The 13,288-nt window shown below is 46.2% G+C and overlaps 1 protein-coding gene across 2 annotated transcripts in view; it reads left to right on the forward strand.

Annotated features, from left to right (window-relative positions):
* Positions 1–3,854: 3,854 nt before the first annotated feature.
* Positions 3,855–13,288, forward strand: part of STARD13 (StAR related lipid transfer domain containing 13) — a 393,039-nt gene continuing 383,605 nt past the window's right edge. For both annotated transcript variants that reach the window (XM_050937154.1, XM_050937155.1), the window contains exon 1: positions 3,855–3,996. In XM_050937154.1, coding sequence (XP_050793111.1) covers positions 3,886–3,996 — 111 coding nt within the window. In that variant the 5' untranslated portion in view covers positions 3,855–3,885. The remainder of the gene's footprint in view (positions 3,997–13,288) is intronic.

Raw genomic sequence — 13,288 nt, forward strand, 5'->3', positions numbered from 1 at the left:
GTGATGTAAACTTCATACTCGAAGTGTGCCCGCTCCACAGAGCAGATAGCCAGGGAAGAACTGCACCAGAATGGATCCTCTGGCCTCTCTCTTCTGTTCAGACACTATGCCCAAACACACACTGGTGTGAAGGGAGGCTCCATGGAGCTAGGCTCCACACAACATAGGAAGTGTTCCCATATGCCTCCCTCCAAAACTCTACTCCAATTCAGTTTCCGTGAGACCCTCTGCACCCACAGGTATAGTCACAGACTCAGCTGAACCAATTTGGTTCCAATGAATGGGAGAGATTTTGAGAGCTTATGCAGGGATGTGCACCCACCACCTCTTGGGCAGACAATGGACAAAGGCAAGTTGTTGACGCTGCCCTTTACCAAAGTAGAGTGGGGACACAAAGATCACTGAAGACAATCCAGCCTGAAGGCATGAATAGTAGCTATGGAATGGATTCACTGCTGCTCCAAAGCTTGTGAGGTGAATCTGCCATGTCTGTTGAACTCAGAGATCTCAGGCACCCAAGTCAGTTATCCAGGCTAGGCACTGGGGAATGGATTTGATCCTTTATGATTGAGTTCAGTGCAATGTCTTCTGTTACAAGTCCTACTGTGAAAGCTCTGTGTACCATTAGTTTTTTGCAATTCAGCAATAATTTGAGGCAGCATAAAAAATATATGGGCTATCAACAATTGTTCCAAATGCAGTTTTTGTGCCAAATTTCCAGTTAGTGGATGCCATTTTATTAACGAGACATATTTAGTTTTATCCTATACAATAATGAAAACCCATTTTCTCCTCTTCCCCTTAATTTAATGGATATGATTTAGAGTTTTATTGAACTAGAAAAGAACAAATCTTAATGGAGGAATCAAAGAGTTTTACTTTTTGGTAACTCTTTACAGCTTGTATTTCTTAGCTCCTTGACTACAAATTCTGCCTCTCCTCTAATAAACTTTATTTGAAGAATGCAATGGTTTGTTCTTGGTATTTCTTTAAAAGAAAAAGTAAACTTATTTGTAAAAAATGGTTTTAAGAGCATTCTGTATTAATGAGCTATTGGTAATTGTTGAATAAATAGAAAGACATATTGATTCAAGAGGTAAATACTTCCCAAGACAAAGGCAAGGTTGATACTTTCCTCCCAGGACAATAAATCTTGTTTTCTGCCACATTAGTTGATATATTGGCTATTATGACATAAACTTAGCCTATCTTAATGAGAAATATCTGTAAATCTTACTTGCTCTCTTTTATGGACTGGAACCTCAAAAGTAGAGCACTTTTTTTCTCTCTCTCTAACTTTCCAAAAGAAAGATTAGAGTCCCAGAAAAAAACATTATTTTATTCTTAAGAGGTAAGTAATATTTTTTCTGGATTTCTAATTGAATCTTTGCATGTTTGTTACCTAGATGGTCAATATAGTCTTCATAGAACTCATTGAAGTCAGGCACAATTTACTCATTTCTGTATGTAAACTGACTCATTAGCATTTTCCCATATCTGATTACCACTGACTTTGGAGGAAGACAATTTTTATAACATTGTTTTGTCAGTTTGTATCTCAATAATGATGTCTAGAAACTTCAGATTGGATTATTCCATTAGATTTTGGTAGACTACTAAATCTTTTTTGTTTTCACTTGTTTGCGGCATTTTGAAGAAAATATTCATCCTTTCCTTAGTTTTGTAAAGACAAAATTATCAAGATGTAAAAATTCAGTAAAATGCAAGACCTTTACTTTGATTTAGAAATTGACATTGTAGAAGTACCAAATATTGACACTATATCTTATATAAGACCATCTCACTCAAACAGAATGTGGCATGACAATTTCTTTTTTGTAGTGTCTCTTTTTGCGTAATGTATATTGTGCTTGTGCCTAAAAACAATATAAAAAGTTTTGTAAAATACAATAAAGAATAATATAGGACTATATCCAAGTAATGTAATTTTGAATAGATACAAATCTGATCTTCACTACAGTTTAGGACTTTTGACAGCACTCCTGGAAAAAACATTCACTGTTACGAATAATAAAAATACTTAAACTATGTTTGGAAAAAATAGTGACATTATGTCCAGTTTTCTGTTCTCTGAAGCCAGTGCTAAATACAAGTAGAGCCAAAACTATCTCCCTAAGTAAGGAAGCATGGTTTTCTTGTTCAGACACAGGACTGGGAGTCTGAAGATCTGGGGCATTATTCTTCTTTCCCTTATTCTGGTGCAAATCAGGAGTAACTCCATTAGGGAAAAGGTAGTTACAGTGGTGTAATACTAGTGTAAGGTGAGAATTATTCTCCTAGATTCTATTTCTGCCTGTGCTGTGTGACTGTGAGCAAGTTATTGTCCTCTCTGTGTCCCAATTTCCAGCCCCCACAAAGGAAATGATTCACCAAGAGGATATATAAGATGGTAATAATAATACTTACCTAGCACACAGGGATGTTGTGTGGCTTGGCTCCTTAATGTCTGTAAGGTACTTCGAGCTCTTTGGAAGGACAGTGCTATTTTGCTGCAAAGCAATGTTAGTAATGTTAATATTAGTGTGCACAGTCTATTAAAATTGACTTGTGAAATGATGTTTATATGAAAATATACATAGCCAAAGTAAGCTGGGTGAAAGAAGAATAAACCAAAGCAGCTCAAGATAGGGAATAGTTTGCACTATCCAGAAGGGGCTGGCTTTGATGACAAGGGAATCCTTCAGCTGCAATTGCTATGATTCTTGTGGCCTCATATTTAGAAATGTTTCACGTAATTAACAATTTGAACATAGAAGAACAGGAGCTAGTTCCTCGGGTCTCAGATCCGTCACCTTTGCATTGCTGCATCTTCGTAATCTGGTGGCCCCCAAGAGCCCAATTTTGCGCGCCCCCCCCTCCCTCAATTAAGAGTAGTCTCAGAGCAGGTCTAATTTGTGCTCAGTTTCATATTCTCCCTAAAGGTCATTCTGGCATTTAGCATTCAATGAAGTGCAATAGCCCTCCAACCATGCCCCCTTCACTCGTGTGAGTTATAATGCTAGCATTTGATGGTGTGAGTTACTCATTATAGGCATCTGGGAAGAAGTGGGCCTTTAGGAGTGATTTGAATGAGGAGAGGGAGGGAGACATGGTGCTCTTGGGATTTAGAGTCATTACATATATAGGAAGATGGCTGAAGAGGAATAAGCAGAGGGGTTTGAATGGACATGATGTGATTCAATAGATGTCCAAAGATGACAATTTTAGTAGCTGTGCTTTGATGGATTAAAGACTCCCACATGGAAAGAAGTAATATATATATCAGGGAGGAGGTTGCAACAATCAAGGCAGAAAAATCAACGGGAATTAGAGTAGTGTTTTGACCAGACAGAATTTCAAATTGATCTGAAGGAAAAAGCAGCAAGATTTGATGATAGCCTGGATGTATAGTAGGAGGGAAAGTAAGGAATTCAGGATGACCCTCAAAGTTACGAGGGTAAGTGACAAAGAGAATAGGGATGTTGTCCACTCCGATGGAGAATGTTGGAAATAGAAAGGATTTTAGAAATAAGTAAAAAAAAAGGTTCTTCTGGGGCATTCTGAGTTTGAACTGACAGTGGATCATCCCAGATGATATGTCAGAGACACATTTGGATATGCACAACTGGATGGAGTGTGACTAGTCAGATATAAAGAGCATCTAACGTGTCAACAGGATAGAAATGATAGTTGAAGCCTTCTAGGTAGATGAGGTCAACCCAGGATAGGCAGAGAGTTGATCATCCAGACTTTGTTGGGGTTTTTTGGAGTGTAGTTTTAAAAACTAATCTACAAATCATGAAGAGCTTTAATATTTTCAGACTTCATGTGTGTTTGGTTTTCTTTTAGACCCAACCAGAAAAAGGATCTGAGTGGTCAGAGTCTATGTCATCTCTCATGAAGAAACTGGAAGAATTGAATTTAGATATTGAAGAGGCTCTCAGTGCTGGCTCTTCTCCTTCCAGCACTCCTTCTACCAAAAAGCGCAAACAGCTGGTAAGAATGCACACCCCATTACAGAATGTGACAGATTTTTAAAACCTTGTAATTAGATTTTAGTCAAGAAGGGGTGTTCAGATCCAGACCAAATTTAGGGTGTTTTGGATGATCCAGGCTACAGGCCACGTTCAATAACATTGAAAACTCAAGAGTTATTCTCAGGCTATTACAGCCCAAATTGGCAGAAATCTCATGTGATCCCTATTCTTTCTGTTTTTATGGACTGGATTAATAATTCCAGTCCCCTCTGTAGAGATGGGTTCAGATTCAGATGTATCAATATGGACACACTTCCCTAATTAAGGGGTCTGAATGTGAGGTTTTGATTCAAGCCCTCCTGCATTTGTAATAGCTTTTGTACAGATCTAACAGCAAGAGAGATAATATCTATCTTTATTAGGGGTAGAATTAGTCTTTGGTTTTTATTTAACTTGAGCAGTATTTTGTCAATATCTGTATGAATATTGTTATGGCAGGTGTCACTATGTGGTGCTCTCACACATAGTTTCCCAAGTTTTTTCTTAGTGTGTGAGCATATTTTCAGTCTTTGGAAGACATGCTGTATTGATGGAAGTTTTTAGTTAGGGAAGACTCTGCATAGAGGCAGGTCATTGGAGAGGGAGTTGAGGAAGTAACAGGAGAGTCTGGTCTGATTAGAGTCAATTCTTGAGGCAGAATTGGTCTGTGGGATCTGGGCATTGGTGTTGGGCTGAGATGCCTGAAAGAAGGGTTTAACTGCATGCTGTTTGTAACCATGCCTCCTATTCTCTGCCCGTAGCCTATGATAGTTTAGTTTCCCTGTGAGCTGTAATATTTTGGTCTAATTTTGTTTGGGTTTAGTGTACGGGTGATGGATGGCATTGGTAGCCTGTGATATACAGGACGTCCGACTAGATGGTTTGGTGATTGACAGTACAAGTTTTTTTATGTAAACAATAAAAAAGAGGATGTCAGATATACAAACATAAGAGAATGCAGTAGAATCAAAGCAGTGTACAGTAGGTGTTGATATCTACACAGTGAGCTGGAGGTATGATTCGCAGCTCAAGGTGACATACTCGTGCTAGCTCTCCTCTAGTTAGCAAGTGAAAAATAGAGTGTAGCCACAGCAGTGTGAGTGGTGGGATGGGCTAGCTGCCCTGAGTACATGCCTAGGGGTCTTGGATGGGCAGATACTCTCACTTCCTCAGCTACATTCTATTTTTCGTTCACTAGCTAGATGAGAACTAGCACAAGTATTTCTCCTTGAGCTGGGAATCACAAACCAAGCTCAAAATGTAGACATACCATGTATTACAGTAAGGAAACATGCTCTTATTTTAAGTTGCATATGTAATTTATCTTTAACTATTCATCCCACTTGGGCCCTGTTTCTTCAAAGAGATCTGTTAATTTAATATAGGCAGTAATTTGTTCTATATCCATTAAATATTTTATTCTTATCATCTACATTTATGTCTTAATGCTAATTTAATGATTTCTGCTAGTTGTGTAATCTTTTGCTTCTGTAATGGAAACTGTGGCAGATCAATTGTGGATACTTCATGAATTTCACTCTTGTTTTGATTGCATAAATTCTGTGAGAGGCAAGTAGCTGGAATGATGCTAGTAAAGAAATGTTTTGAGAAAAGTAAGCAAGTGAGTGCAGACAATGGGACATCTCAGAGCTGTGATGATTGGGATGGGGTCATTTGATGATGATGGATAGATATGCAGTATACTGTTCAGGAGCTGAGAAAAAGAGAAAATAGGGTTGCATTTACCCTATCCAAGGAGACATCAGTGTGTGCTTGGATATAACTCAGTCAGCAATAGAATCATTACAGTTTGCCTTTGAGCAAAGCCAGTTAATATATCAGCTATACAGGTTTACACTCCTGCTACAGCAGCGGATAACTGCACAATTGATTAGTTTTATTAATGGCTTGAAGAGCCATTCAGTCAAATACTAAGTACACAAAGATATCCTTGTAATTGGGGACCTGAACGAGACAATTCGAAGTGTAAGTTCTCATAAAAAAAGTAATGGGAAACAGTGGTCTTGTTTACAGAATGAGAGAGGAAGATGTTTAGTGGACTTTTGCTGCTCTAATTACTTTGTCATTTCAAACACCATTTTCTCCCAACATTGTAGACATTTACACACATGGAGGTCACCAAATCAACTATGTAATAAAACAGAGACAGGAAATATCTTTTGTTGGACCAACTTCCGCTGGTGAAAGAAACAAGCTTTCGAGCTATGCACGGCTCTTCTTCAGGTCTGGGAAAGGTACTCATAGGGCAGGTCTACAATTAAAATGCTGCATCAGTGCAGTTGTGCTGCTGTAGTGCTTAAGCAGAGACTCTCCTACGCCGATGGGAGAGCTTCTCCTGTCGGCATAGTTAATCCACCTCCATTCATTGAAAAATTCCTAACCAACTCTGATTTTAAAGTTCTTACAGTTTTCCATCATTAAGTTTTTCCTTTTGTATCTTCATTTCTTTCTCCTCATCATTCTGATCTGCATGTTCCTATCTTTTTCTCTTATTTTTCCTGTGTCCCTTCCAATCTTTCTACCTTTCCTCTCTTTGGATGTCTCTATTTTCTGTTGTGACAATGCTAAAAATATCAGAGAAATTGAACAAGGAGTTTTACTAGAATAAGGAAAACAATATTATCTCTAAAGGTAATCTCTTTCTCTTTACTTCACTGTAGAGCCTTTTCCCAGCCCTCCCTCCCCCATCTCTCCTGCTCCAGATTTAAAGGAACACACAAAATCATATTTCCCTCACCCTTTTTGTTGGTTGCCTCCAGCTCCCATACTCCCATTGTACTTGCCCAGTCTCTTCAACAGCCTTCAAACCATTGAGAGATAGAGGATAAGGATGAAGTAGATACCCTGGCAATGGCCAGCTAAGTAAACGGGAGAGGCTATTCCAACCGACATAACGCTGTCTACACTGAGGGTTAGGTTGGTATAACTATGTTGCTCACGGCTATGGATTTTTGTAGTTATACTGATATAAGTCCGTAATGTAGACCCGGCCACAGTTTCACAGCTAAATAAAAGGTGGAACAGATTGTTTACTATAAATAGTTAACATACAAGAGACCTTTCAAGGTAAAGTGGCCAGTTAACACCTATGCAATCATAACACAAAAGAGGTGGATTAATAGGTTACAGATTGTTGTAATAAGCCACAAATCCAGTGTCTTTGTTTAGACCATGATTTTTAATGTCTAGCAAAGTTACGAATTTAAGCTCCCAGGCTCATCTGTTGAAGGTGTTGTGATGGTTTCCTTTGAAGACAAGGACTCAGAGGTCAGATATGGAATGATTGTTTTGTGAAAAGGGTTTGCCCTTGGGTGATATGTAGAGCACTGCAAATATCCCCTTTTTATCGCGGACCATGTTTGTGGATTGTAGATCAGATGTGGAAATGTTGTATCCACTTGGGTCTCTAGTGATCCGGTGTTTTTGTCTTTTATCATTTTTCTATGATATCGTCCATGGACAAACACTTTACACGAAATGATCACTCCATACCTGACATTTCAGTACTCCCCCTCTAAGGAAACCTGAACAACCTACAGGTTCACTGCATTTGGACTTGTCCAGAATAAAAAAACCCTACATGATTTCCATCCAGAATGAGTTTGAAGCATTGTCATCAGTGAAAGAATGCAACACCCTGAATGAACTTTGGGACAAAATGGAAACTATCATGCTCAAAGACACCAAAGCACCCAATCCAAAAGGTCAGTGTTGGCTGGTGAAAAAATGATGCAGTGTGAAAGAGGATGGCTTGGACACTGAAAAATGTAGGGGAGAGCACAAGGAACTGAACAGACAGATCCAAAATTAGACTAGACAAGACAAGAGTGAATACATAAGGGCAAAATGCACAGAACTTGAGAATTAAAGACAAATAATACAAAAGGTATGTTCACAGTGGTCAGAGTTTTTTCCAAAAAGTTCTCTGCAATCAAACATAAAAGATCCTGATGGCAAAGTCCTCACTGAAGGTGATGTAATCAAATGCTGGTGAAGAGATTACTGTGCCAATCAAAGCCATTTGCAATAAACACAAGAGGAGAGAATGTGGAAAGGAGAGTATGAAACAGGAGCTATCAATTCTTCAAGAAGAAGTGGTGCACCCTGTTATGAAAATGAAGCCTGTGAAAACAGCAGGGGTAGACAGCGTACCAGCAGAATTGTTAAAAGTGATTTGGTGACTGTGGTATTGATCCATCTCATATTACTCCTGAGGGCATTCTGCGCCAAAAAATTAACAATTCTGTGCACAATATTTTACAATTCTGCACATTTTAATTGTCAAATAAATGTGGGGGCTCCTGCATGGAATTGGGGAACACGGGCCACTGGCTGCACAGAGGTGGGAGATCACTGTGCAGCTTCCTCTGCATGCCCCTGCCCCCATCCCCCCCCAGGATATAGACTCAGCAGTTAGGCTGCACCCACAGCACAAGGACTGGGCCTGCCCCAGAAACATCCCAGGGCCCTGCCCCTGTATGCCAGGTGCACCAGGTGTGGACAGGCAGGCTCAGCAAGGCAGGATCCAGGTGTGGAGGGGCTTAGTGTGGGAGGATCCAGCTGTGGGTGAGAGGGTGCGGGTGGCTCAGTGGGGGATCCAGGCGCAGGAGGGATCTGGATGCAGAGGCTTGTTGGAAGGTTCTGAGTGCAACAGTAATGGGACTCTGCAGTGGGGTCCAGGTGAAGGTGGTTGGGGCTCAGCAGGGTGTGGGGGGGTTCATCTTGGTTTGGAGGGGATAGAGTGCAGAAGGGGTTGTGGGGGGCTCAGTAGAGAGTCCAGATGCGGGGGAAGTGGGGCTCAGTGGGGTGGGGATCCAGGTGCAGCTGGTTGGGGCTAGCTAAGGTGGGGATCCAGGTGTGGGTGGCTTGTTGGGGTGGTCCAGGTGCAGGGAGAGTGGGGCTCGTCAGGGGGGTTCTGAGTGCTGGGTGGGGGTGAGGCTTAGTGGGAGAGTCTGGGTATGAGGGGACCTGGATGCATGGGAGTTGGGTGAATGGGGGAACAGCTCCCTGTACAGGGATCCCTCCCCCCCAGCTGAGAAGCAATGGGTGCAGGAAACATGGGTGAGGAGGAGTTTGCAGAGCTTTCTACAGCCGAGGGAGAAATCTGGGGGTGGGTCTGACATGGCCCTGGCTGCCGTGCAGGGAAAGAGGAAGTCCAGTCCTCCTCAGAGCAGGCTGAGACTGGCAGCTGAGCCTGGTGCAGGGTGGAAGCCACCCACCAGCTCTTCCCCAGTCCTGCCCTACAATGATTTACCTCTCTGCCAGCTGCCCTGGACACCTGAAACTGCTGGAAGGGGATGCATGATCACTCTTGTGGCTTCCCTTTGCTTCCCCATCAGAAAGTCATTTTTCTTCTTCGAGTGGTTGTTCATGTCCATTCCAACGGGCGACGAAATGTGGGGGGGAACCCCCCAACTACGAAGAACTATATACAAATGACCTATTAATATAGTTAGTTTACTTAACTATATACATGGACTATACACAAGGATAGGACACTGCTAACTTGCTATGCACAAGAGAAGTAACAGCTAGCCATCACTAGCAGTAAGAAGAAACTGAGGGGGTGGAGGGTCAGCGGGCCCCTTTATAGGGCGCCGTAGTGGCGCCACTCCAGGGGGTACCAGGGCCGACCCTACGGATGCTGCTAGGGGAAAATCTTCCAGCTGGCATGCACGCGGCACGCACACACCTGCTTGGAATGGACATGAACAACACATCTTGAAGAACAACAGTTACTAAAAGGTGGGTAACCATTTTTTCTGCAGCAAAGAAATCTGTAGGGGACATAAATTCTGCATATGCATAGTGGCACAGAATTCCCCCAGAGGTAGTGTCACATGCAAAATTTGAAAGAAATTAGCCAGATGACTGGAAGAGGGAATCCTTCTGCTCTTACCAAAGAAAGGAGACACAAGAAAGTATCGTAACAGTCGTATTATCTCTCTGATATCTCAGGTGAGAAAAGTATTGCTTTACGTAGTCCAGGATCGTATATGCTAATGTTAGAAACCGAAGTGCCATCACAGCAAGCTGGTTTCAGAGAGGGATGAGGTACATGTGATCAAATCCCTAAAATCTGTCTCATCATTGAAAAATACAGGGATTTTAATGACCCATTGATCATGTGTTTCATTGACTACTCAAAAACATTTAATATGTATGACATGACCATGTTTGGAGTGTCATGCTGTCTAGAGTAGTTCACAACCCAAGTGCCTTCTTCAGGGCAGACAGACACCCCAACTGATGGTATGTTCTATAATTAGATTTTACCAAGTCAAATGGTAAATGTGAACTCCTGGATCACTATAACAGTCTTAACATGGAGTCTCAGACAGTCCCCTTACGCTCTCAAGTCTATCTTGAGAGTGAGTCAAACTAGATTTAGTGGTAAATGGTCACTGTGGCAGGGTGACAACTTACCGGCATGGCATCTCCTGCTGGTCATCTTGGGAATTAGCTCTTCCAGCCCAGAGCGCCCTCTGCAGGCCAGTGTCTCACCTGCTGCTGGCCCCGTGTCCTTCTGGTGCCCTTTGCCAGTACCCCCTTACTCTGGGTCTCCACTCCCAGGGGAACCCCCAACCCCCTATCCCCACCTTTCCTCAGTGGCTACTACCAGCTATCATCTAGCTCCTGCTCTCTGGGGCAGACTGTAGTTTGTAAACCACTCATCATCGGCAAGGGGGGTTGGACCAGCTGCCTCTGCCTATATCTGGGCTGCCTCTCTGCAGCCGTAGTACCTTTTTGTGGGCCCTTAGCTTGGCCTGCAGTCTGGGGCTTTGCTAGGCTGGAGCTCCCCAGCTCCCTCTGCCCTTCCACAGCACTGCTCCATCCTAGATACCCTTCTCAGCTTCCCAGGCAGCCAGGTCCTTCTCTCTCTCCAGAAGCTAGATAGAGAATGTCTCTTCTACAGCTGCTGGGCCTCTGCCTTCTTACAGGGCCAGCTATGGCCTGATTGGAGTGTGGTCCCACCTGTGGCTGCTTCCCCCAATCAGCCTAACTCCCCTCCCCCCGCAGCCCTCTCCCAGGGCTGTTTTCACCCCTTCAGGGCAGGAGCAGGGGACCACTCTGCTACCGGGAGCGCTCTGTCTGTTTGGGCTGTCCTGCTGGCTGGAGCATTCCCCCGCCTTCTCTGGCTGCCCTGCTGGCTAGAGCCCCTTCTCCCTTCCTGGGCTGCTGCTGCTGGCTGGAGTGCTCCTTTGCTGGACTGCTGCTTGCTGCCACTGCCGCTGGGCGAGGGGTAGGGGGGCCTTGCTGGCCAGCCCCCACTCTTCCACCTCCAGAGGGAGAAGCCAGGACCCCACCACCACCACCACCTGTGAGGGGTCCTTCCTGCCTGGCCGCCAGGGTTGCTGGAGAAGGAGCTGCTGCTGCTGCTGGAGCTGTGTTTGCCTGGGGAGCTGCTGGAGCCTGGAGAAAGGTGAGGACCGAGAAGACCACCGGCTGCTGGGGGAGCACACAGGAAGACTCTGGAGACCACTGTGGAGGGGGCCCTCAGGAACTGAGTAACTCTTTGACTGTGCTCTAGTGGTGGGGGTGTAGACTGTGTTTGTGGGGGCACAGGGGGTGTGGCGTGGAGCCTGCCCCTTGGTCCATCTGTGCCTCCCCCCCAACCCCCACCACCACCGCTGCCCCCTCCACCACCCCCACAGACTGCTTGCCATCTGCCTTGGTCCCCACCTCTGGGACTCAGCTGCTTGCCTGGCATGCCACGCCCTATTGCCAACGTTTGGGCCTCCAGCAGCAGCCAGCCACCCATATTGACTTTGCACAAGTGCTCGTGGGTGCACGCACCCCCCCTCCCCTGGACTGACCCCTTCCCCTCTGCAACAGGCCCCCTAGCTTTGCCCCTTGTTGCCTGCCCCATTGCCCCTTGTAGCATTTTGCCCCCCCCCAGCTTCAGTTTGTTTGCCTGCCCCGCCCGTCTCCCTTTGCAGCTTTGTTTGTCCTGCCCCAGCCCTGCAGCTAGCCCCTTGGTCCCTCTGCCCCACTCCCAGCCTGGTTACTCCCCTTCCCTATGGCCCCTTCGTCCTGATCGGCCCCCCCCTCGTGTGCCCATGCCCCTTTAGTGCGCTTGTGCTTCCCCCCTGTTTGAGTTTGCCCCTCTTGCACTGCACCCTCCAATTGCTGTTGTATCCCTCCCTCCACTAGTGCAGCTAGAGGAGCCGGATTTCAATCTTGTGTCGGTGACTGACCCCCCCCTCAACTCCTTGATAGTCCCCTTCTCTGCCCCTTCACCCTTTTTGGCACCCTCCTCCCCTGCCTACAGCCTAGCAGGGAGGAGTGGTTGACCTGCTTTCCCTCCCCTCTCCTTCTCGGGTATTTCCCCTCCCTCCCTACTCACCATGGCGGGAAACGCAGAGGGTGGGACTCCTGGGACAACCCCTGTCTCCCCTCCCCCACCTGCTCTCCCCCAAAACCCCCCAGTCTCAGCCTCAACCGCCGCTGCCGGACCGCTTGCCACCGCTCCCGCCAGGTGCCGGGGTGACCTCCACTGCTGCCACGTCCCTCGCCCCCTCCGATTCTGGGGGATCCCCCCCAGCCGGCAGAAAGGGCCAGGGTAAGAGGAAGGGGAAGGGCCCCGCTCGGAAGACTAAGCCCTCCATGGCAGTGGCTGCCACCGCTGCCGTGGCTCTGCCATCGGCCGCGGCGCCCCTCCCCGCTGTTCCCTCCACCAGCTCTGCAGGTGCCCCTCCCCCAGCCCCCAGGGCATACGCCCAGGTGGCGGCGGCCCCCCCCGACCGCCGCTACGTCATCTCCCCCGACCGCCACCTCCGCTACCATCTACGGCAGCGGGGGCCCCTTCCTCACCTTGACCAGAAAGCATGGCATCCGTTGCCTCCTGGTGCCTGCCTCGCCCCACATGGAGACCTACGTGCGGGTGTTGGCAAGAGTGGTGGGGCCCACGCCATTGTGGCGGCCTCCAAGATGTATGGCAAGGTGGTCTTCTTCCTTGCCTCGGAGGCCGCCGCCCAGGAGGCGGTGGAGAAGGGCCTGGTGGTGGGGGGCGTGTTCGTCCCCCTAGAGCCACTGGAGGACCTGGGTGTCCATGTTGGTCTGACGTCCGTTCCTCCCTTTCTTCAGAATGCCGCCCTGCTACCCGCCCTCTCGACTCTGGGGAAGCCCATCTCTATAGTGAGCCCTCTCCCCTTGGGCTGCAAGGACCCCACCCTCTGTCACGTCCTCTCGTTCCGCCGGCAGGTGCAGCTTCAGCTGCCCCCGGCGGCGCGTGGCGGAGAGGCGCTCGA

This window comes from Gopherus flavomarginatus, chromosome 1 (genome assembly GCF_025201925.1).
Source record: "Gopherus flavomarginatus isolate rGopFla2 chromosome 1, rGopFla2.mat.asm, whole genome shotgun sequence".
NCBI lineage: Eukaryota > Metazoa > Chordata > Testudines > Testudinidae > Gopherus > Gopherus flavomarginatus.